The sequence below is a fragment of the Carcharhinus amblyrhynchos genome, chromosome 3 (assembly GCF_965287045.1).
Source record: "Carcharhinus amblyrhynchos chromosome 3, sCarAmb.v2.hapA, whole genome shotgun sequence".
Classification (NCBI taxonomy): Eukaryota; Metazoa; Chordata; class Chondrichthyes; order Carcharhiniformes; family Carcharhinidae; genus Carcharhinus; species Carcharhinus amblyrhynchos.
This window is the reverse complement of record NC_137326.1, coordinates 16,269,877-16,293,599: the sequence shown is the minus strand read 5'-3', so window position 1 is coordinate 16,293,599 and position 23,723 is coordinate 16,269,877. Positions and strand designations below refer to the sequence as shown.

The following is a 23,723-nucleotide window of genomic DNA, read 5'->3' as shown; positions in this document are numbered from 1 at the left end:
CAAACATTATCCAGCAAGGAATTCAATAAAGAGAAAGGAGGGCGACTTGCAAAACATGCTACTGTTAAATGATCCAAGTTGCAACATCATGGCTTTGTCCGAACGGACAGCACTTCACTCACCTTTTGAGTCAAGTTCAGTTAAAGCTCCCAGCATGCCTTTCTTCTTCTCTGCAGCAGCTGCAGCACGAGCACCTTCCTTCTGCTCCTCGAGGAGGTCTTCTTGTGCCCAGCGCTGGGAATAATGTTTCCCCAGTGGAGGGATCTGTGCAGAAAGGAAATCAACAGAAAGTGATTGAGACAAAAACAGAAAGAACTCAAGTGTTAATAAAACATGTGCAATGCTGAGCCTATCCTCCTCAACCAATGTCACTTCCCTGTCGATCACAGCCATTACTGTATAGCTCTGTCACGCCCCCGACTATACGTCTTGTGTTCAGCTACGCTGTTTCACTCTGACTGTTTTTCTAATTAAGGCTTGATTGTCCCATTTTCTCTCCTCCCTTGCCAAATGTAATTCAAGAATTATCAGAGACTGAGGTGGACTCTACCACCAAGGAGTTAGATGGGGGTGCTCATAACTTCCCTCTTTATCAAGGTATCATGGAATATGCTCATTAGTTTGCGGCGGGGGGCGGGGGGGGGGGGGGGGGGGGGGGGGGGAGATGGAGCAGAATGTGGTCACTTATTTTCCCATGCTCTCACTCACCTTTTAGCTCATTATAAAACACACAGGCTTCATCAGGGCCCGTCACCAGGCTGCTCTCTCTGATGGGAATGGTGGCAAAAAGAGAGACACCACCTTTTATTTTGTTTTGATACTATTCAAAATGTTGGGGGCTGATTATTGGGGCACTATGTAAAGTCAGTAGATGCTGAGAATAACCAGATCATTAACGGATGTGAAATTCGGCTCCCTTTTGTTCAGCTGATTCTGTCATCAGCAACCAAAAATGAAAGCGAAAAGAGTGATTAACGATAATGTTTTACAATCCACTTTTAATCCAACAGTGGAATTAGTTCGCCACACCCTTACATATGGCCCATTATGTCTGCACCTCCCAGGCTCCTACACTGGAGTGTTTAATAGTGTTACCAATCCTCTGCCCAATTATAGCTGTCCCTCAAAAAAACATATCTACCATACTTCCTCATGCTATATATTTAAATCTTCTTCATCCTCCCCTCAAAATGTACCTTCTCAAAAGCCAACTTCAACACTGCTTTTGCACAACAACCCTCTTTTCTGTCTCTCTCTCTTGGTTTGACTGATACTGGTTATTCACCTTGTAATACTCAGCCTCATCTTCAGGTGGTTTCAGTAGGTCCTCAAGCACACGGATCTCCTCATTGGTGATGTCAGCACAATACGGCTCTACTGATGCCCAAAACCTGAAGCAGAAGATGCTAAGTTACTTATAATTCACTGCTGTCATTCAGTAAGTGTGAAGCTGTCCTCTGAAAGGCTACTCAAAAACTGGCTGGCAGCCTCTCAAAGCTTTTAGATTCTAGACAGAGGTCATTTTAACTGTTCCAATCACTGATGGAGCCATAGTGAGTAGCGTATGGATTTTGTCACTCTTCCACGTATCCATGTACACTGGCACAGTGGTTTGCACAGCTGCCTCACAGCACCAGGGACCCAGGTTTATTTCCAGCCTCAGGTCACTGTATGTGTGGAGTTTGCATGTCCTCCCAGTGTCGGCATGGGTTTCCTCCAGGGACTTCAGTTTCGTCCCATGGTCCAAAGATGTGCAGGTTAGGTTGAGTGGCCGTGCTAAATTCTCCCTTAGTGTCAGGGGGATTAGCAGGATAAATATGTGGGGTTACAGGGATAGGCCCTGGGTGGAACTGTGGTCGGTGTAGATTCGATGCGGCGAATGGTCCTCTTCTGCACTGAAGGGATTCTATGATTCTATCACATGTTGATTTGATGGTATCAAAGGTTTATGGTATGAAAGGAATGACTGCAGAAGAACTGTGAGCAGAGGCTTCTGGAATTGAATTCATTTCCATTAAAGTAAAACAGACTAAGAGGATAGAATTCACATCTTATAATAGTCAAGACCTGAATACTGTAGGCACAAGTCATTTAACTGAAAGAATGGTTGCAGAATTGCAGGATTTCAGTACAGCCTTAAGGGAGACGAAAGATAAGAGTACATGCACATATTCTACTGCTGGCTGGACCTCAGCATGATGTGGAGATGCCAGTGTTGGACTGGCATAAACACAGTAAGAAGTCTCACAACACCAGATTAAAGTCCAACAGGTTTATTTGGTAGCAAAATCCACTAGCTTTCTGGCCTCTGACCATTCGTCAGGTTTGTGATCAGAAGAGAGTTTGTGATCAGAACTCTCTATTCACCTGACGAAGGGTCAGAGGCCCGAAAGCCAGTGGGTTTTGCTACCAAATAAACCTGTTGGACTTTAACCTGGGGTTGTGAGACTTCTTACTGGACCTGAGCAACCAGATTGTAATATAGAATGCAATGCTTAGGTCAACCAATCAATAGAAAGGCCAGAAGCAATTTCAGACTTTCTCTTCTTGTAATTGTTCCTAGACGTATAAGATGCTGAATGGGATGGATAGGATAGAGGTGGAGAGACTCTTCCCGCTCAGAGAGGACAGTAGGACTAGGGGGTACAGCCTCAAGATAAAGGGGGGGTGGTTTAGAACAGAGTTGAGGAGGAACTTCTTCACTCAAAGGGTGGTGAATCTCTGGAATTCTCTGCCCGTTGAAGTGGTGGAGGCTACCTCGCTAAATATTTTTAAGACACGGGTTGATGGGTTTTTGATAAGAGAGGGGATTAAGGGTTATGGGGAGAGGGCAGGAATGTGGAACTGAGCCACGACAGATCAGCCATGATCTTATTGAATGGCGGGGCAGGCTCGAAGGGCTACTCCTGCTCCTATTTCTTGTTCTTATGCTTGCTCACCTCCCTCAGGAGATGAAATAATTTGATTTGATTTGATTTATTATTGTCACATGTATTGGGATAGTGAAAAGTGTTATTCCTTGTACAGACAAAGCATACTGTCATTAGAGTGCATAGGGAAGGAGGAAAGAATATAGTATTACAGTTACAGACAGAGCAAGGAGAAAGATCAGCTTAATATATGGTAGGTCCATTCAAAAGTCAGCAGGGAAGAAGCTGTTCTTGCGTCACTTGGGTGGGACTGTGGCACAGTGGTTAGCACTGCTATCTCACAGCACCTGGGACCCGGGTTCGATTTCCGGCTTGGTCATTGTCTCTGTGGAGCTTTCCCCGTGTCTACGTGGGTTTCTTCCAAGTACTCCGGTTTCCTCCCACATTCTGAAAGATGTGTTGGTTAAGTGCATTGACCCGAAAAGCACCAGACTGTGGCAAAGAGGAGAATTTCATTACACTGTTAATGTATGCCTTACTTACGACTAATAAATAAACTTTTACTTTACTTTGGTATGTGTTTTCAGACTGTATTTTTTTCCCAACAGAAGGTAGTGGAAGAGAGACGGTCCGAGAGCATGGGGTAGAGAGAGAGATTTTATAAATAGTAAACAACTTGAAGGAAGTTTTTAAAGTTTATTTACTAGTGTCACAGGTAGGCTTACATTAACACTGCAATGAAGTTACTGTGAAAATCCCCGAGACATCGCACTCCAGCACCTGCTTGGGGGTACTGAGGGAGAATTTAGCATGGCCAACGCACCTAGCAGCATGTCTTTCAGATGATGGGAGGAAACCAGAGCACCCGGAGGAAACCCATGCAGACACAGGGAGAATGTGCAAACTCTACACAGCCAGTCACCCAAGACCGGAATTGAACCTGGATCCCTGGTGCTGTGAGGCCCTCTTTTATGGTCAAACCAAATAAACAAACTCATAATAAATTAGGACAAAGTAAAAAGGGCAGCTCCCCAAAAGGAAGGGGAACAGCCCAAACAAAAACAAAGGACAAAGGAAACTTAAGAAACATCAAATTAAAATGTGATTATTCAGGTCAGTAATGCACCCCATCCCCTGCAGTGCCCAACGAGTGCGAAAGATGGGTGCTGTGAGGCAGCAGTGGTAATGACTGTGCCAATGTAGTTATGGCAATGTTGCCATAACTAACTGCAACATGTTCCAAAACAGAAAGAAAGAAAATGAAACCTTTCCTAAACCTGCAGTCCCAATCTGACAAAGATACGGAATGGAACATGTGTTCGTGTACAGCAAGATCATACCTGTTAGGGGCATCATTCTTTGGAATTCTGGGAACATCTAAGGGATCATCTGTAAATTCATATTCCTGTATTTTGGGCTGTAGGTTTTTCGATTTGGGCCGTCCGGGGCCTGGCCCAGTTCCATGACTACCTTTCCCATCGATTTTCTGCTTCTTAGGTTTTCCGTGTTTCTGCGGTGCTCCATGGTCATGCTCCTTCCCAAATTTCAACAGCCTCTTGTCTCCCTTTTTATCCTGCCAGTCAGTGAGGATCTGAAATGAACAGTTTAAAGGTTCTTGAAAGACAACAAAATTGTAAGAGCGGCCTTTCAGCCTCCAGACTTGGGTTCAAGTGCATTCCCAGTTTAGCAACCTCAGTCAGAGAAAGCAAGTGTATAGGAAATAGAGCTGTCACAGTGGTGCAACCAGGGGTGCTTCTCTGAGGCTGGTTAAAAGTTTTGTCACTCTGGTTAAAGTGATGATTCCAAATATTACAAACAATTTCATTTTGAGGATTGTGCAGGGGGCAGAGAGGTTAAGACAATTCCTCCATTGAGGATAAGCAACCTACATTGTGGCCAAGACCCAAAAATGTTTGACATTACAATGCAAAACTAGATGGCAAATAGGCTTATCTAGCTTGCCCTGCTATTCAGGTTCGCGATTAGGGGCCTACTTAGAAAACTTGTGCATTAATACTTCATAGGCCAATATTACTCCACTACAAAAAGGTGCCCATGTTTTGCTCCAACTCTTGAAAAAGCCAATGGACTGTATCATAGTCCACAGGATCTTCTGTTTAGACAATAAAAAGGCATCAAGTCATCTGCTGGGAGAACAGAACTGAGCCCAGACAATACAGCCTTAGTGCACACTGCATAACAATTTTACTCTTAATACCTATTTTTTTCTTTATTCTTTCGTAGGATGTGGGAGTCCCTGCAAGGCCAGCATTTGTTGCCCATTCTGAATTGCCCTTGAACTGAGTGGCAGTAGAGAGTCAACCACATTACCGTGGCTCTGGAGTCACTGGGGCAGCGCGGTGGCACAGTGGTTAGCTGCTGCCTCACAGCACTGCTGCCGCACAGCGCCAGGGACCTGGGTTTGATTCCTGGCTTGGGTCATTGTCTGTGCAGAGTCTGCACATTCTCCCCATGTCTGCGTGGGTTTCCTCCACATGCTCCGTTTTCTGCCCAAAGTCCAAAAAAACATGCTGGTTAGATACATTAGCCATGCTAAATTCTCCCTGTGTACCCGAACAGGTGCTAGAATGTGGCGACAATGGGATTTTCACAGTAACTTAATTGCAGTGTTAATGTAAGCCTACTTGTGACACTAATAAATAAACTTTAAAAAACATGTAGACCAGACTGGGGAAAACAGCAGATTTCCTTCCCTAAAGGGCCAAATGGCTTTTTGCAACAACTGACAATGATTTTACGATCAACATTAGACTTTTAATTCCAGATTTTTTATTGGATTCAGATGTCACCACCTGCTGTGGTGAGATTCAAACCTGGGTCCCCAGAGCAGTATTCTGTATTATAATCCAATTACAATACCACTGTGCCATCACCTCTCCTAATACCTGGATGAGATGTTATATTAATAGAGACCAAATAACGGCCTGTCTTTGATTTCCCTTTCGAGAGGTCCTCCTCTTTGTGAACCATGTGGTCTCTGCCTCCCCTATAAGAATATACCTACAAAAACTTCTATGTTTTTTTTCTGCTGAGAGAACATGAAGTTAATCAAATATTCAAGTCATTATCAGCTAAAAGAGAAAATGCTGGAAAATCTCAGTAGGTCTAGCAGCATCTGTAAGGAGAGAAAAAAGCTGACATTTCGAGTCCAGATGACCTTTTGTCAAAGCTCTGATCCGGACTCGAATGTCAGCTCTTTTCTCTCCTTATAGATGCTGCCGGACTTGCTGAGATTTTACAGCATTTTCTCTTTTGGTTTCAGATTCCGGCATACGTGGTAATTTGCTTTTATTCAAGTCATCGTTTTGCAGACAAATTTTTGGTTGAATATTCATAACCTGATAAAGAACCCCCGTCAGGTAGCACACAATCCAGTGCAGCCAAACAGGTTCCTGCACCATTCTTACCTGTGTTTCTGCCTCTAGGATACGCAGTCGCCGACTCGCTGAGGACAACAGTGTTTCCAACTCCAGCTGCAACGTGTCCAGCTCCTCAATTCCAATTCCATCATCCTCAGAGCGCGAGAGCACAGCTGCATACCGGGGACACATTTTCACGTGGTCTACTGGCTTGAAGTCATGGAACTGCAGTGGGCAGTCTTTTAGTTCACTCATCTTGAGCCTGTGGAACGTTTTGTCTAAAATCTGTCAAGAAAACCAACCAGCCTCAAATTAAATACAGTATTTCAGATTAAGCAATCATTTGGTGGTGAAAGGCTGGTTGCACACATGCAAGAAATAAACGCTATTGTGAAAGATTCTCCAGCCTACCAGCAGGGCTGATGGCTTGCTAACAGATTGAAATAAACTCTTCAACATTATCCAAAAAGACCAGAGGGTCAACAAGTATCTTTAGGCTCTGGGCCACAATCTTGCTCAGTGATAATATCATTAAATTGAAGTAGCAATAAAAATGCATCAGACACGCAACAATTTTTTTGTTTACTCCAGTAAAACTGTACATTTGATGAGTATTTTATCACTTAATTCAATTGGGCTTTCTTCTCAGTAATTACATATACCAAACTAGTTTTATCACTCTCTTTTATTGACCTGAGATCTGATAACCAGTTCTAAGGTGCTTACTAACTCAGGTTGCTGACGGCTGCAGGTTCACCTGTCTTCTGTTTCAGGCCAACCATTCCATTACTTTACCTTGGGGATCTTCAGTATGATGTCTTTTACACTGAAGCAATTAGTTCCATTTTGACTTTTTCTTGTCTTTTTTGTGCTCATCAAGGTAAGGGATGGGAATTGGAGCACTTTTTTCTATTGCAGGCATGTCATATCAGCTTCAGATACAAAGATCAAATACAGCACAATATCGCAGAACCAAGGTCCCTTTATGTGTTCCAGTTGCAATTTATATACACACCGTATGGTCTCTAACCAATACATGCAATTTTGTACATTTGCCATTAAGCATGGGATTTGGATGGCAAACTCATTTCACATCAAACCCTTACAGTAAACTTCCAAACTGTTAGTCTGGAACTCTCAGCATCACAAAAACAGAATGAAAAACATTGTGTTAACATAAGAACATAAGAAATAGGAGCAGGAGTAGGCCATCTAGCCCTTCGAGCCTGCCCCGCCATTCAATAAGATCATGGCTGATCTGTCGTGGCTCAGTTCCACTTTCCCGCCCTCTCCCCATAACCCTTAATCCCTTCTCTTATCAAAAACCCATCAACCCGCTTCTTAAAAATATTTAGCGATATCTCACATTAAAGTTAGAAACAACTTGTAAGCACAATAAAAGGCAGCAAATAATTAAGAAATAAGACTAGATTGTTTCTTTAAAAAAAAATGATGTGTTTGTTGCATGAAAATTGGGCAGTGATGCAAAATCGCATTCAGCATTCATTTTCTATTGAGGGATAACACCCATTCCAGATTTCTCAGCTGTGATTAACAGGAGCAGCACATTATTTTGCCTGCCCTGTTATCTATCTAACTTGCAAAATAAGTCACCAGGAAGGACAGGGCCATCAGTGCAGATACATGAGTTTACGAGGGCAGCATGGTAGCAAACTGGTTAACACTGCTGCCCCATAGCTCCAGGAACCTGGGTTCAACTCCTAGCTACTATCTGTGTGGAGTCTGCACATTGTCTGCTTGGATTTCGTCCTGATGCTCCAGTTTCCTCCCATAGTCGGAAAGACATGCTGATTAGGAGCACTGGCTATGCTAAATTCTCCCTCAGTGTACCCGAACAGGTGCCGGAGTGTGATGACTAGAGGGTTTTCACAGTAACTTCATTGCAATGTTAAAATGTAAGCTTACTTGTGACACTAAAATAAACTTTAAGAACAGAATCTTGCGTCAACAGCCCAATTTACAATTTCATCTGCCAACACACCTTTTACTACTCCAGGGCTAAATGAGAGTGCTCTTTCCCCCGGTCTTAACATTAGATTCCAACATCGGAAATAAAGCCCCTTGTCTTTTTAAATCCAGAATGCCCCCTCCCCCCGTGACTTGAGGGACACAATCCCTGTGATATGAGGCTGCAGTGCAGTCAGAAACAATGGCTTTGAGTTGTAGTGGAGGTAGTTTAAGGGATGCAGGGACTGAGTACAGGTTCCAGGGATTCCCTCACATTTTCACCCAGACTTTGTTACATTTACCTGGGAATAGGCTCCATCAGCAGCTCTACCACTGCCCGGGGGAAGGAGGGGGCGTCTGACACACACTCAATCACTCTCATAGCGCACAGGCCACCCCTAACTGGTCCACTCTCATAGCTCTCCCATTACTATCCTATCAATGAAGCGAAAGCGCCGATATAGAGAGTACATGGTCTGAGACAGCACCGCGTTCCGCCTTTCCTCATCCCAAACCCCCTCCTCCCACTCCCACATAATGGTACAGTCCACGTCCTTTTCCGGCGCCCCAGACTAGTCCAAAGCTGCACCAAGAGTAGGGGGGAAAAGGAAATAAAAATCTGCTTACAATCCGCCTGCGGCGCAGAAGAACGACAATTTTAGATAAAACCTATTATAAACCATGCATTTTAATCTGTTAAGGGAGAAAAAGAATGAAATTGACCTAAAATCCCTGTCTTTTACATGGTCAGGTCCAAATGTTCTCCCCCATTCCAGTGAGTAGAGTCCATGTGAGCTTGAGGGGGAGACAAGACTACAATGTTCACAAAGGGGAGTATCTCCGGAAAGGAAAATGAAAGACAAGCCGATGTTTGGTTGATATTTATAAACTATCATTTGCATGGTATCTAAATGAATGTACAGCAAATTAAACGCAGAGACATTTTAGATACTTATTGGTGTTCCCCCTCCCAGATCACTGATAGGATGGTACACCCCACAGCCGGTTGGGGAGGCTCGCCGCGCATGCGTGCGGCAGATTTCCGCCTTCCGGGGAGACGATGGTAACCGGGGGGGGGGGAAAGTGGAGAGGCTCTGGGGTGGGGGAGTCAGTGTGAGGTGGGAGTAGAGACCCTCCTCAGCGCGGTCGGGAGAGCACTGCGAGGCGGGGGAAGACTGGGCAGTCAGCCGGAGTAACGGGTTGGGGAAGCGTGAGGCCGGGCCCCGCCCGTTCGTCCTCCCTTCCCCCGAGGGCAGGAATGGCTCCACACCCAGCGCTTCCTGTCTCTGCCTGGAGGCTGTCAACTGGGTCAGGCTCTGTCCATACCTAATGGTACCTGTCGCCGTGTTACTGCTAGGGAGGACACACCACCATGTGTGTCCTGTCTGAGATGCCTTTACAGTGGGCCAGCAATCCATGACCTCTCCTGTCCCTGCAGCCTCTTCAGGAGAGATGGGGAGAGAGGAGGTTGATTGTGCGATCATTCCTAGTTTGTTTAACATTAGGCACAATTCCTAATTGCAATGTGTGCACCTTGCCTGAAAATTTCTCAGTGGAGTGAGGTCCCTGTTCCGCTTTAGGGTTGTCTTTGGGACTGTGTGCTTTGTCATAGTTGTCTGTGGTTTAGCATCTGACACCTCACTTCACAGGGCCTAATATAGGTATCAGATTTGTATTTCCTGCACTGGGGCTAACATTTTGGCTGAGTGGATAGGTTGCAATTAGTTTCACTTACTACTGTATTAATGTAACACAGACTACGAATGTCACAATTGGCAAATTTTTTTTAAATTGTTGTTTAATTATAGTGAATCAACTAACCCCTGACTTAAGTTCAGGGTGTAAAATCGTTTTGAGTGCTGAAATAAGTTTCTGACAGGAAGTATATGCTTCACAGGTTTGGTAGGAGATTGAGTGTTACTGGCACAGTGACCCAGAATCAAGGGCAAGAAAACTCCAGAGAATGTTAAAATTCCTTCATGATAGTTTAAGAATTTGAATTAAAGTTATTTTTTAAATTGGAGATAAGTCTGGTTTCTGATAAATATGACTGCTTAAAAACCCTCATTATTTATATTTGGGGAAGTGCATCTTCCATCCAAGTTAGTATTATAAAGGAATAAAAATGACATGATCTACATGTAGTATTAGAGTTCAAGTTTTCCCCACAGTGTTCTGCATACATGTTGACTGCCTTGTTGGTCAGTATTTTGTGACAGATGTGGTGCAGTTTGAATTTGGATCATCTGCACAGTTTTCTAAAAAGCTCTTTTCATGACACTTTGTTACAGACTACCTGTAGCTAATTGTTCCATTGTTCCTCATTGTTTGTGTTTTAGTTGCTTTATCCACAGTTTATAGTTTCCAGATTGTCAGTTGTTATGTTTGGTTTACCTATCTTTGTTCACTACCTCCCTGCCTATTAGTTAAAGGAAGGGGGATGACATGATCTATCTCACTGCCCTGAAAGTTGTCACATTAGTGACACTACATTTATGCCAACAAGAAAAGCTATGTTTTAGAATAGATTTTAGCTCAATGATTAAAATGGGGTATTTCTAACATAGAGTCCCTAAGAAGCACAGTTGTCCTAACAGGTTTTCTAAGTTTCATTATTTTAACTTTGTTTATCTCTCCTTTCAATAGGCGACACTCCGTCCGTACCTGAACGCGGTTCGTGCCACACTTCAAGCAGCACTCTGCCTGGAAAATTTCTCATCGCAAGTGGTGGAGCGCCATAATAAGCCAGAGGTAGAAGTGAGGTAGGACACATTTGGTTTGTCTATATGGTGGGTTGGTTTTCAGATTTCTGAGGAAGCACCAACTTGGGGGGGAAAACAAAAGAATCCGTAATGTGGTTGCCTATCTACTTCCAGGGAAAAATGTGTGTTCATTTATTTTTAGATTGTCTATATGACTTTGAGATGATTGCCAGCAATGCAGTTATACAAGTGAGAAGCTTAGTGCTGTGATAGAGAACTGGGAACAAGGTTCCCAGCATGTACTGTTTGAGAATGTTATATGTGGGGAATTTACTTTTTAAATGAAATATGGATTCTTAGAATCACAATTATTACAGTGCAGAAGGAGGCCATTTGGCCTATCATGTCTGTACCAGCTCTCCGGATGAGTGATCCACCTAGTTCCATTTGCCTGCCTTCTCCCCATTACATTACACATTCTTCTTTTTCAGATAATAGTCTACTTAAATTGAACTGCCTCTACCACACACACTTAGGCAGTGCTTTCCAAACCCTTGCTATCTAAAAATGTTTCTCCTCATGTCATCTTTGCTTTCTCTTAATTCAAATCTGTGCTCCTCATTCTTGATACTTTCACAAGTGGGAACAGTTTCTCCCTTCTTTGTACAGACCTCCTCGTCATTTTGACTACCTCTATCAAATCTCCTCTCACCCTCCTTTTCTCTAAGTAAAAAAATCCTAACTTCTCCAGTTTATCTAAGTAACTCAAGTTCCTCATCCCTGGAACCATTCTCATTACTCTTTTCTGTACCCTTTCTAATGCCTTCACATCCTTTTAATGTATGGCACACAGAACTGGAAGCATTACTCCAGTTGAGGCTGAACCAATGATTTGTATAAATTCAATATAACCTCCTTAGCTCTTGCACTCTATGCTCCTATTAATTAAGCCCAGCATACTTTATGCTTTAGTCACTGTCCTTGCAATGTGCTCTACCGCCTTCAATTATTTATGTATATATACATCTGGGTCCGTTTAGAGTTGTAGTCATCTTATATTGTCTTTCCATGTTGTTCCTACCAAAATGAATCACTTTTTCTGCATTAAATTCATCTGCCACCTGACCACCATTCCACCAACTTGTCTTTGTCTCTTTGAAGTTCCACACTATCCTCAGATTCATAATGCTTCGAAGTTTTATTATATCTTCGAAATTGTGCCCTGAACACAAGGTCTGAATCATGAATGTACATCAGGAAAAGCAAGGGTTCCAACACTGACCCCTGGGAACTCCTCCACAAACCTGCCTCTGTTTAAAAACATCCATTGAACTCAACTAACTCTGTATCCATGTTACTGAGAGAATAGTGCCAATGTTTGGAGTCTAGATGACCGTTCGTCAGAGCATTCTGTTTTGTTTCAGATTCCAGCATCTGCAGCATTTTGCCTTTATCCATGTTATTTACTGTCCCCCATTACTCCATGAGCTATAACTTTGCTCACAAGCCTATGTCCAGTGTATCAAATGCCCTTTGAAAGTCCATGTATACCACATAACAGCATTGTCCTCATCCACCCTCTCTTACCATTTAATAAAATTCCAAGTTAGTTTAAAAAAAACATACTGTGGATGCTGGAATCTGAAACAAAAACAAAGTGCTGGGAAATCGCAGCAGGTCTGACATCTGCGGGGAGAGAATATAGCTAATGTTTCTCATGTGACCCTTCATCATAACTGAGGGCGAAGTGAATCAGTGGAGATTTATGCTATGGGGTGGGGGCGGGGGGGGCGTGCGTGGAATGGGACAAAGGCATGTAAACGAGGATACAGGAAGCTGAGAAGGTGCTACAAAGTATCCTTTAAGTGATCAGAATGTGTGACTGGCAGAATAGAGGTGTAGATTGTTAAAGGACTGCCTGAGGAATGTGGCATTTGCCTTGAGTTTGGGGGGAGCAAGGAGGAGCGCTGACATGGAAATTGGAAAAAATGGAGGTGAGAAAGGATGGATAAATTGGATGAAACAAAATTAAATAAGATAAATGGCATTACCAGAAGACTGAAAAACTATGGCCAGTGCCACTGCAATTTCCACTCTCTCTTCCTTTAGTATTTTTGGATGCACCTTAACCAGTGTCATACCTTATCAACTTTCAGTATAGGTATTATGGTGCTTGCAGGAATGATAATGTTTGCTGTATTTCCAACATTTCTGCTTCATCAAAGCTGTACAATGGGGTAATTTCTGAGATACTTACTTTGATTGAACCTAGCAAGTTAAGCTCAGGAATGCTGCAGCTGAAGGTCTAGAAGCAGATCATCTACGTGCAGCATTTGAGAATGTTTATTCACATGTCCTTAAAAAATGTTTACGTTTAGTTGGAGATTTTCAGATACGGTCTGATTATTGGATAGTAATGGACAACTTTTTCTTGGCAATAATAGGAGCAGTAAAGAGCTGCTGTTGCAGCCCTTGATCATTAGCAGGAATGAGAAGGAGAAAGTCCTCATTGAAGGCTCAATAAACTCTGTACGAGTCAGCATTGCAATCAAACAGGTCAGTATCTAGTTTGGCTTTTGGTTCATACTTGTAAGTGGTAAGGCCTGTAGGGCACTTTCTATTCATCTCTTGGAGTGAAGCTGAGATAGTGAAGATTGATTGCCTCTCCTTAATGAGGGGTATTAAATTTTTCTTATTCTCGAGTCAAATGGTCAACCTCACTTCATTTAATGATTGATTAGATGTCCTTGAAATTTTTATTTGGTTACCTTTTCAGAGCTGGGGAGAAATTTGTGTTTTGTCAGAAATACCTGCTATGACTTTTCCTGTTTAGATTTAAAATGGAGGTGTTTTAATTGTGCAATATTTTACTGGAAGCAATGGAAATAATTTTCTTTCCTCCCATTCTAACCTACTCTTAAAGGTTTATAATTCCTCTAAATCCACCACCACCCTTTCACTTTTATTTTACTTTGTTCACCTGTGATCACCTATGATTAAGGAAGATGATTAAATTGCTCCAGACCCCTGTCAATGCCATTGCTTTCTCTTTAATATCAAATCTGCTCTTTTTTCAGTCCTGATTCTTCTCTTGTAAAACAAAGTATGGACTGCAAATGCTAAAATTCTATAACCAAAGATAGATAATGGTGGAAATGCATATTGGGTCATTCAGCCATTATATAAAAAAAAGTTTAACATTTTGGGTATTACCCTCTAGCAGGACATTGACTAAAGTTTTAGCTTAAAAGGTTAAATGTTGGTACACTTGGTGGATTTCAAGTATTTGCTGATTTAATATCATGACTATGTGGAATTAAGGTATTCCAATGATGGAGTACTCTCTTACCTGGAATGCAGCTCTAACAACACTTGAGCTTGACTTCATCCAGGACAAAGCAACCTGCTTAATTGACACCCCATCCACAAACAATCAATCCCACTATCATCCATGCACAGTGGCAGCACCATGTATCAACTGCAAGGTGCACTGCAGAAATTCAGAGGCTGTTTAGCATTCTCAAACTTTTACTATCTAGAAGGACAAGGGCAGCAGCTACATGGGAACACCATCACCTGCAAGCTTCCCTCCAATCCACTCACCGCCCTGTCTTAAAAATATATTGCCTGTTCCTTCACTGTCACCGGGTCAAAATCCTGGAACTCCCTCCCTAACAGCACTGTGGATGCACCTTCACAACAGGGACTTCTGGGGTTCAAGAAGGCAGCACACCATCACTGCCTCAAGGGCAATTGGGTATAAGCAATAGATGCTGGCCTAGCTGGCATGTCCACATCCCCTGAATGAATAAATTCTGTTTGGTAGTAGCAAGCAGCTGAGTGATGTTCTCTCTCTCAGATTCCCTACTACTCGTGTTGCTACATAAGGATGTCGAGCATGTGGCTAATGTTAGAAACTCAGTATGTTTTTAACTGGAACCTCGCTCTAGCACTGAATGTTGTTTCTCCAGCTCCCCTCTAATTTTACTGACGCTTCTAACTTTGTGCAGCAGTAAACATCTTTTTAAAAATAAATGTGGAAGAATATTCATATTTATTTTCTCAATTGTTTGGTTCTTTCTTCCCACAACCAGGTTTTCAGTGGCATGTTGACAATTCTGCATGTGGTCGCCTTGTATATTAGCTGCCCTCAAGTACTTTTGAAAATCAGGTTAAGTTTGTACCTGTTAAAGTTTTATGCTTTTAATTTTAGGCAGATGAGATTGAAAAGATCCTGTGTCATAAATTCATGAGGTTTATGATGATGCGAGCAGAGAATTTCTTCATCCTCCGGAGGAAAGCTGTTGAGGTAATGTCAATACACAGAACTTGCCTTTCAGTGTTAGTCGGATAGTGTTATGGACTTGAGGCCATTTGGAGACTTTTGATCTGCAGATACCCTATGTTGTTATTTTTCCTCCAACTGTTCTCCATTCCTGCCCTCCTGGAGGCAGTGACTTCTTTCTTGTTTCAGGAGGTAGGGATGCAGGAAGCACTGCAGCGTGCACTGTGCTGGTATATGCATTTTAGGACATGCTCATCTAGTCAAAAGTGTGAATAGAAGTTTAACCAGAACGTTGTGTGCACTGCACATCCTATTAGTTGCAGATCCTCTTTCTCCAGTCCCGGTTTGAAACTTAAAAAAAAAGTTATTTTCTTTTATGTTGCGTGTCTTCCATGAACACACTGGTGATATGCTACGGTTTCTGAGTGGGGGAGTCGGCAGGCAAAAATCTGCACCCAGTGACCTGCATGAAATTTGAACATCGTTTGAGACATAGCCCACATCCTACTGCTTGATGGCATACTGTGAAAGTTTATCATTTTAAATTTCAAACCTAAACACATTCATTCACTGATGGGGGCATTGTTGGCATGGCCAGCAATAATTGCTTCCTAAGCTGGCTGACTTTGTCCCTCTAAAAATTGTGCAATGGTCACTCCTATCAATACTGTCACAGAAAGTTACATCTATGATAGGTTGATTGCTTAGGTCCAACTGCTGCAGGTCTAGTTATGTCCTTGAAACAGTCAGCTTAGTAAGTTATGGTGTTACTTAGCCACTTTTGACGATGAGCATTGAAATCTATCCTCAGTGTTTCTTCCAAGTGGTGTTTAACATGGAGGGGGACTGATTCACCAGTTAATGGAGGAAGGCAGGTGGTTTCCTTGCCTGTTCTTGTCTTGATGCCAAAGAACTTTGTGGGGTCCAGCTCAATGTTGAACTTTAAGGGCTGCTGTGTCTGAGTGGGATAGCAGACAGTGGTCCTTATGAACTCCATATATGTAAGTGATAAATGCTGAATGTTAGTTTGCTTTATTTTAGCATCTAGAGTTAAGTTTTTCTTGCAAATGTTGTTGAAGAGACTGGGTTGTGAGGTGTGTTAGCACACTAAATTCTTATCTCTGGGTATTGACTCTGAACCCAGACCCAATTGGATAACGTATCACCTTGATGAGAACAGTATTCACTAAAGACCGTGACAAGGATTAATGCCAGAAATATTTCAGAGGAACTTTCCAGAATGCAGCTGAAATCTTATATTTAGTTATTATTAAAATATCTATAAAGGGAAGTCACCAATTCTTTCATATTGGTTTGAGGTAAGGTACTATTCCTGTCCTATTTGAATTGCTAGAGGGAATTGAACGTGCCCGTAACTTTAATAATGAGATTAACTTCTGACTCCTTGTTATCTTTTTCCTGGCAGGGCTATGACATCAGTTTCCTGATCACCAACTTCCATACTGAACAAATGTACAAACACAAACTGGTTGACTTTGTCATTCACTTCATGGAGGAGATTGACAAGGAAGTCAGTGAAATGAAGCTGTCACTGAATGCCAGAGCTCGCATCGTCGCAGAAGAGTTCCTGAAAAATGTGAGTCTTTCCTTGCTCCTTCCAGCAAATTGCTAGTACAGTGCTAAGTTGTTCTCTATACTAATGTGTTATTCAACTTATCAGAGAACGAGAAAATTCAAGCCCAATTATTCTAGTGTGAAGTTGCTGGGTCTTGGTATTGCATTATTTATCTTGATTCAGTATTTTCTGTGCAAGTCTTATTTTGCAGTCAGTGGTTTTTGCTTCTTGGTAAATGAGTTCCTCAAATGTGTTTGACTTCTTTAAATGGGACTTTTTTCAAGCATCGTTGCTTTTAAGCAGTGCAGTGACTTCATTAAAAGGGAAGTATGCTGAACTAGCCCACTGACTCCCTGCGTTCCTTTATTCATTCTCTAGATGTGGATATCAGGCCACATTTATTGCCTATCTCTAGCTACACAGAGGTGCTACCCCTGTTCTTGTAATGAAAGTGTTCTCACAATGTTAGGCAGGGAAATAATTCCAAGGTACTGAACCAGCAACATCAAATCAATGATTGTATTCGTTTGTTAAAAACTAGTGGACAGAAACCAAAAATAATGAAAAAGACTAATAGAATATTATTCTACAAGAGGCCTGTAAAACAAAGATTAAAGTAATGCTATAGATGCACAAAGCTCTAGTTAGACCTCTTCTGTGTTCAGTTCTGGGCATCACACCTCAGGATACATTGACCTTGAAAGGGATGCAGTGCAGATTCACCAGAACAATCCTGGGGCTAACAATAGTTAAATTGAGAAAGGTTGCATAGACTAGGCCTGTCATCTCTTGAGTATGGAAGATTGACGTGTTTACATTGGTTAAAGAATTTGATAAGTTAGTTCAAAACTGTTTCCCCTGGAGCTGAAGTCCAAGACAAGAAACAAAACCTTAAAATGAAAGCTAGGTAAAGTCAGGAAGCACTTTTCGGAGTAGTGAAAATTTGGAAAACTTTTCCTCAAAAGGCTGAGGTTAGGAGTACCACATGTTTCAAAATTTAATAATTTTTGTTAGGCAAGAGTATTAGAAGATACAGAACCAAAGAATGTATTTTTTTATTCTTGGGATATAGGCCTCATTGGCTAAGCTTCTGCTTGTTGCCTGTCCTTGATTGCTATTGAGAAGGTGATGGTGAACTGCTTTCTTGTCCCATACGGATTGCAGCAATCCATATGGTACAAGTACACCACAGTACTGTTAGTGAAGGAGTTCCAAGGTTTGACCCAGTGCCAGTGAAAGAATGGCGATAGATTTACAAATCCAGCTGGTGATTGGCTTGGAAGGGAACTCGTAGGCGGTGGTGTTCCCACGTATCTGCTGCCCTTGTCCTTGATATCAGTAGTCATAGGTTTGGGAGATGCTGTCTAAGGAGTCTTGGTAAGTTCCTGTTACTGTGTCAGTGGTCGGACAGAGTGCATGTTTATGGATGCAGTGCCAACAAAGCAGGCTGCGTTTTCCTAAATGGTGTTGAGCTACACTCAGCCAGGCAAGTGGAGAGTATTCCATTACTCCTGAATTGTGCACTGTATATGGTGGACAGGCTTTGGGGAGTCGGGAGGTGAGTTAATCACTATAGGATTCCTTGCCTCTAACCGGCTCTTACATTTATATGGCTAGTTCAGTTTAGTTTCTGATCAGTGATAACTCGATGGTGATTCAGCAATGGTAATGCCATTAAATATCAAGGGAAGATGGTTATGTTCCCTCTTGTTGAAGATGGTTACTACTTGGCACTTACTGGCACAAATGTTATTTGTCACATCGGTCCAAGCCTGGATATTGTCCAGGTCCTGCTGCATTTGGGGACGGGCTGCTTCAGTAACTGAGGGGTTGTGAATGTTGCTGAATATTGTACAATGATCAGCAAACATCACCACTTAAGTAAGATTTTGATTTGTTATTGTCACATGTATTTATGTACAGTAAGAAGTATTGTTTCTTGCACGCTATACAAACAAAGCATACCGTTCATAGAGAAGGAAAGGAGTGTGCAGAATGTAGTGTTACAGTCATAGCTAGGGTGTAGAGAAAGATCAACTTAATGCAAGGTAAGTCCATTCAAAAGTCTGACAACAGCGGGGAAGAAGCTGTTCTTGAGTCGGTTGGTACGTAACTCAAGACTTTTGTATCTTTTTCCCAACGGAAGAAGGTGGAAGAGAGAATGTCGGGGTGCTTGGGGTCCTTAATTATGCTGACTGCTTCGCCGAGGCAGCGGGAGAGTAGACCGAGTCAATGGATGGGAGGCTGGTTTACGTGATAGATTGGGCTACATTCACGACCTCTTATAGCTCCTTGCGGTTTTGGGCAGAGCAGGAGCCGTACCAAGCTGTGATAAAGGTTGATGAGAGCCGTAGCTGACATGCCAAATTTCCTTAGTCTTAGAAAGTAGAGGGGTTGGTGGGCTTAACTATAGTGTGGGGCTGGGGCAGGGGGGGGTGAACCAGGACAGGTTGTTGGTATCTTAAAAACTTGAAGCTCTCAATCCTTTCTATTTTATCCCTGTTGATATAGACAGGGGCATGTTCTCCTTTATGCTTTCTGAAGTCGATGACAATCTCCTTCATTTTGTTGACATTGAGGGAGAGATTATTGTTGCCACAGCAGTTCACCAGATTTTCTATCTCATTCCTACTGTACTCTGTCTTGTCATCATTTGAGATCTGATCCTCTACGGCAGTGTTGTCAGCAAACTTGAAAATCGAATTGGAGGGGAATTTGGCCACACAATCATAGGTGTATAAGGAGTACAGTAGGGGGCTGAGAACGCAGCCCTGTTGGGGATGATTGTGGAGGAGATGTTGTTGCCTTACTGATTGTGGTCAGAGTTAGGAAGTTCAGGATCCAAATGTAAGAAAGGTCATGGGTGAAGTAAATGAAAATGGGCCTAAGACCCTGAGGAACTCCTGCTGTGATATCCTGTAAATTAGATAATTGGCCTCCAGTCTACAACTGTTTGCCTCTGTGCTAGGTGTGACTCTAATGGAGAGTTTTCCCATTAACTGCAGTTTTGTTGGAGCTCATTGCCACGCTGTCAAATGATGCCTTGATGTCAAAAGTTGTCACTAGCACCTCACCTCTAGAGTTCAGCTCTTTTGTCCATGTTTGAACCAAAGCTGTAATGAGGTTGAGCTGAGGGGCTCTGGCGAAACTCAAACTGAGTGTCCATGAGCAGGTTATTGCTTGATAGCACTGTTGATGACCTCTTCCTTCACTTTATGACGATTGGGAGTGGATTGATGGGGTGGTGTACAGACAAATTTACACATCACTGGCGGATGCCAATGTTGAAATAGCTTGGCTAAGGGTGCAGCAGATTCTGGAGCACGAGTCTTCACTGTTGTTGGAATATTGTCAAGGCCCATATCCTTTGCAATATACAGTGCCTTCAACTGTTCCTTGATATCATATGGAGAGAATCAAATTGGTTGAAGACTGACATCTGTGATCTTGGACGTCTGAAGGAGGCTGAAATGGATCATTCACTCAGCACTTCTGGCTGAAGATTGTCATACTTCAGCCTTATCTTTTGCACTGGTATGCTGGCTCCTCAATCATTTAAGGTGGGTATATTTGTGGAGCTGCATCCTCCTCTGCTTAATTGTCCACCACCATTCATGGCTGAATGTGACAGGAGTGCAGCGCTTGGATCTGAGCTGTTGATTGTGAAACCACTTAGCTCTATCTACCAATTGCTGCTTGTGCTGTTTGACATGCAAGTAGTCCTATTCTGAACCTTATTTTTAGCTATGCTTGCTGCTGCTCCTGGCATGTCCTTCTTCACTCTTCAACGAACCAGTCTTGACTTCTGGCTTGGTGATATTGGGGGATATATCAGGCTCTGAGGTTACAGACTGTGGTTGAGTACAATTCTGCTACTGATGATGACCCACAATGCCCCATGGTTTATCAGTCTTGAATTACTTGTTCTAGTTGAAATCTACATCATTTAGAATGGTGCTGATCTCACACAACATGGCGGAGGGTATTCTCAATGTGAGGACGGGGTCATGTCTCTACAAGGATGTGTAGTGGTCACTCCTTCTGATATTGTTAAAAACATGCATCTGTGGCAGGCAGGTTGGTGAGGACGACTTCAAATGTTGTTTTGTCTTGGTTCCCTCAACTACCTGTCACAGTCCCAGTGCAACAACTACCCAGTTCAGTCGGTAGTGGTGCTACCAAGCTACTCTTGGTGACAGACATTGAAGTCCCCCAGCCAGAGTACGTTCTTTACCCTTGCAACCTTCAGTGCTTCCTCCAAGAGTTTGACATGGAGTACTGATTTATCAGCTTACAATGGTGGTACATGGTCATTAGCGGGCAGTTTCCCTGCTTATGTTTGATCTAATGCCATGAGACTTCATGGTGTCAATGTATAGTGGCTGCAAAGGGATGCAGGGACATTTCAGGTCACTAGTCAATAGATGGACGTAGTTAGGAATTCAAGTAACATGAAGTACATAATGGCCTATACTGCTTTGTCCAATTTTGCTCACAATCGTATAGCTTATTCATATTAAAATCTTTCACCAGGTCACCTGCTGTACATGGCTGCTGTTCTTTGATCTATCTCCTTTCTCAGCAATGCTGTTATTTCTTGCCCCTTCATTGCATCTCATCATTTTTGTAGTATCCTTTCCAATGCTGTGTATTCCCTGATCCGCATCTTACCATTGGTACTTGCTTTGCCCATCTCTTGTCAGTCTCCTACTTGCATCTTTTCTCTTCCTTCATTCCCTTCCTGCTATCTTTTTATGATGCGCTTATCTATTCCCATCTCTCTCATTGTTTTTCATTTTCTCCCACATCATTTCTCTCTCTGCCAGGAGTTTGTGGGTTCCAAGTCACAGCAAACTCCTGTTCTCAGCTGTACCTTTCGAGGAAAACCATTGTGCCATCTGTAATGACCAACTAAAGAGTAGTATTTCTAAAGGCTTGGTTTGCACATTGATTACTTATAAGTTTGGTGCTCTCTACCTGATTTGAAAGATTGTTTGCAGGAAATTTTTGTAAAGTAGATGTGTGGCAAATAAAAGTGGCAGTACCTGGCACTGAAAATACTTCCCCACTAAGCATTCTTCCTCTGTAACTCTAAGCATACTGAAGTGATAACAATGCTGTTTTTTCTTTTTACAGTTCTGATACCGGTTGCATTTGCTGTTATCAAACGAGACCAAGGTTACAAGGAACTATGTGAAACTGCACTGCTGGAAGGAAGCTTGGGGCGGGGGTGGGTGTAATCGTCTGCTGAAAGGGGACACATACAATTACCTGACCAGCCTGCTGGGAGGGACTTGTACAATAACCCAACCAGACTGCTGGCTTTAGTATTATCAGATCATTTTTCAACTGATACTGTATTTACAACAGCATTATTCCTGCTGTCATTAGGCCTTTCATAAATCGAAGGGACTGAGGTAATGCATTTGTATTTTGAAAAATAAAACAAAATTTCATTCGTAGTTTGTGTCACAGCCTCTCTGACTTTACTCCTTCATCCACATCTTTAAAAGATAGTACACTTTAACATTTAAGGCAGTAAATGGATGCAATAATACCAATCAATAATGACCATCCAGAATTCCTGTTAATAATGGAAAAGAATGAAACAAAAAGCATAATATTGCAGATGCTGGCAATCTGAAATAGCAAATGTTGGAAACACTCAGCTGGTCAGACAGTATCTGCAGAGAGGAAGTAATGATTAACATATCAGGATGATGACCTTCTATCCGAACTGACGATAGGTTATTGATCTGAAATGTTTATCCTACCACCTTCTCCACAAAAATTGCCTGAGCCAATAAGTGTTTCCAACATTTTTGGATTCTACTGGTGCTTGCACTGTCTTTCCCAAATTATACTCTGGTTTGAAACAAGTCTTTAAGTAAGTCATCATTTGTATATTTCCACCATAGTGTTAATTAGGCAAGAACGTCCACATTCTTAGTCTTGGTTTTAGCTCCTGTTTTTATTCCATTACTTGTATATTAATGTTTTTAATTGAAGTAAAATAGATTATATTGTAACTGTGTTTGGAATCACGTTATGGATTTTGTTATACTGTGAGTGGATGGAGATTTTGTTGCTTCTGTGACTTTTTCTGGCAGCAGCTGATGGACAACCACTGGCATGAGTTTCACAGTAATTGTGAAAAGATGTCAAAAGTTCTACTGATCCAGGACACTCCAGCATTGAATGGTCAGGTTGCCATCTGTACTACTGCTCTTTACATTGGTCAACAGGGTGCTTTTTAAAACACACAAATGTACCAGGGCAGCACATTAAAGTAAGACAGAGGCTCGTTCCCAATTTCAACCAAGCTGTTAAAAAATTAATGAATGGGAATAATTAAACCTAGATATGTTAATCTTGCTGTTATTGCCACTAATATGTATTGCCTTATGCTTTTCAATATTAAAAACCTTTTGCAGTTCATCCGCCCAGTTGTCATCTCCTGTAGATTATTTTCTGAACATGTTTGTTTTCGGTGCAACTTGACATCAACAAATGTGCACAAGTTTTAATGCCATCATTTGTTTTGTTTGGCTGCTGTGAGGTATTTTGGAATGTTTTACTACTTTAAAGGTGTGTTATTAGAACAAGTTATTATAGATTGTGAACAGCACTGATTCTCTGAAATACCCTACTGCTCACTACTGGATAGAATGCAGTTTTTGAATATTGTTTTATTTCCTGCTTTTTGAATCAATTATGCATTTTTTTCAACTTGTTGTCTTTTTGGCACACAGCTCTTTTGAGTCACTGTTATGTGCTTCTCCTGCTTCACTTTAATAGTCTTCGAGCCTTCAGTTTTTCAGTGTAAATGTGAAATCAATAAGTCAAACTGCATGCTGCTGCTGAGCTTTGTTTGAAATTGGAACAATAGGATATTATGAATAATTTGCTAACTTTCATGATGTGTAAAAATTTCAGCCATTT

At 42.1% G+C, this 23,723-nt stretch overlaps 2 protein-coding genes across 4 annotated transcripts in view; one reads left to right on the top strand and one right to left on the bottom strand.

The window, feature by feature from the left end:
* Nucleotides 1–23,723, bottom strand: part of tada3l (transcriptional adaptor 3 (NGG1 homolog, yeast)-like) — a 41,988-nt gene that overhangs the window by 11,702 nt on the left and 6,563 nt on the right. The window contains exons 1-5 of one of the 3 annotated variants that reach the window (XM_080181749.1): nt 8,521–8,719; nt 6,299–6,535; nt 4,211–4,461; nt 1,286–1,391; nt 123–264 (exon numbers count right to left, since the gene is read on the bottom strand). In XM_080181749.1, the coding sequence (XP_080037875.1) occupies nt 123–264; nt 1,286–1,391; nt 4,211–4,461; nt 6,299–6,505 (706 nt within the window). In that variant the 5' untranslated portion in view covers nt 6,506–6,535; nt 8,521–8,719. Of the gene's footprint in view, nt 1–122; nt 265–1,285; nt 1,392–4,210; nt 4,462–6,298; nt 6,536–8,252; nt 8,421–8,520; nt 8,720–23,723 lie in introns of those variants that run through there. The other 2 variants (XM_080181751.1, XM_080181752.1) reach the window with 2 other exon arrangements.
* LOC145362459 (uncharacterized) overlaps nt 9,586–23,723 on the top strand; it is a 77,580-nt gene continuing 63,442 nt past the window's right edge. Inside the window, exons 1-5 of the mRNA XM_080218476.1 lie at nt 9,586–9,685; nt 10,865–10,980; nt 13,365–13,476; nt 15,134–15,229; nt 16,632–16,802. Of these exons, the coding sequence (XP_080074602.1) occupies nt 9,635–9,685; nt 10,865–10,980; nt 13,365–13,476; nt 15,134–15,229; nt 16,632–16,802 (546 nt within the window). The 5' untranslated portion in view covers nt 9,586–9,634. The remainder of the gene's footprint in view (nt 9,686–10,864; nt 10,981–13,364; nt 13,477–15,133; nt 15,230–16,631; nt 16,803–23,723) is intronic.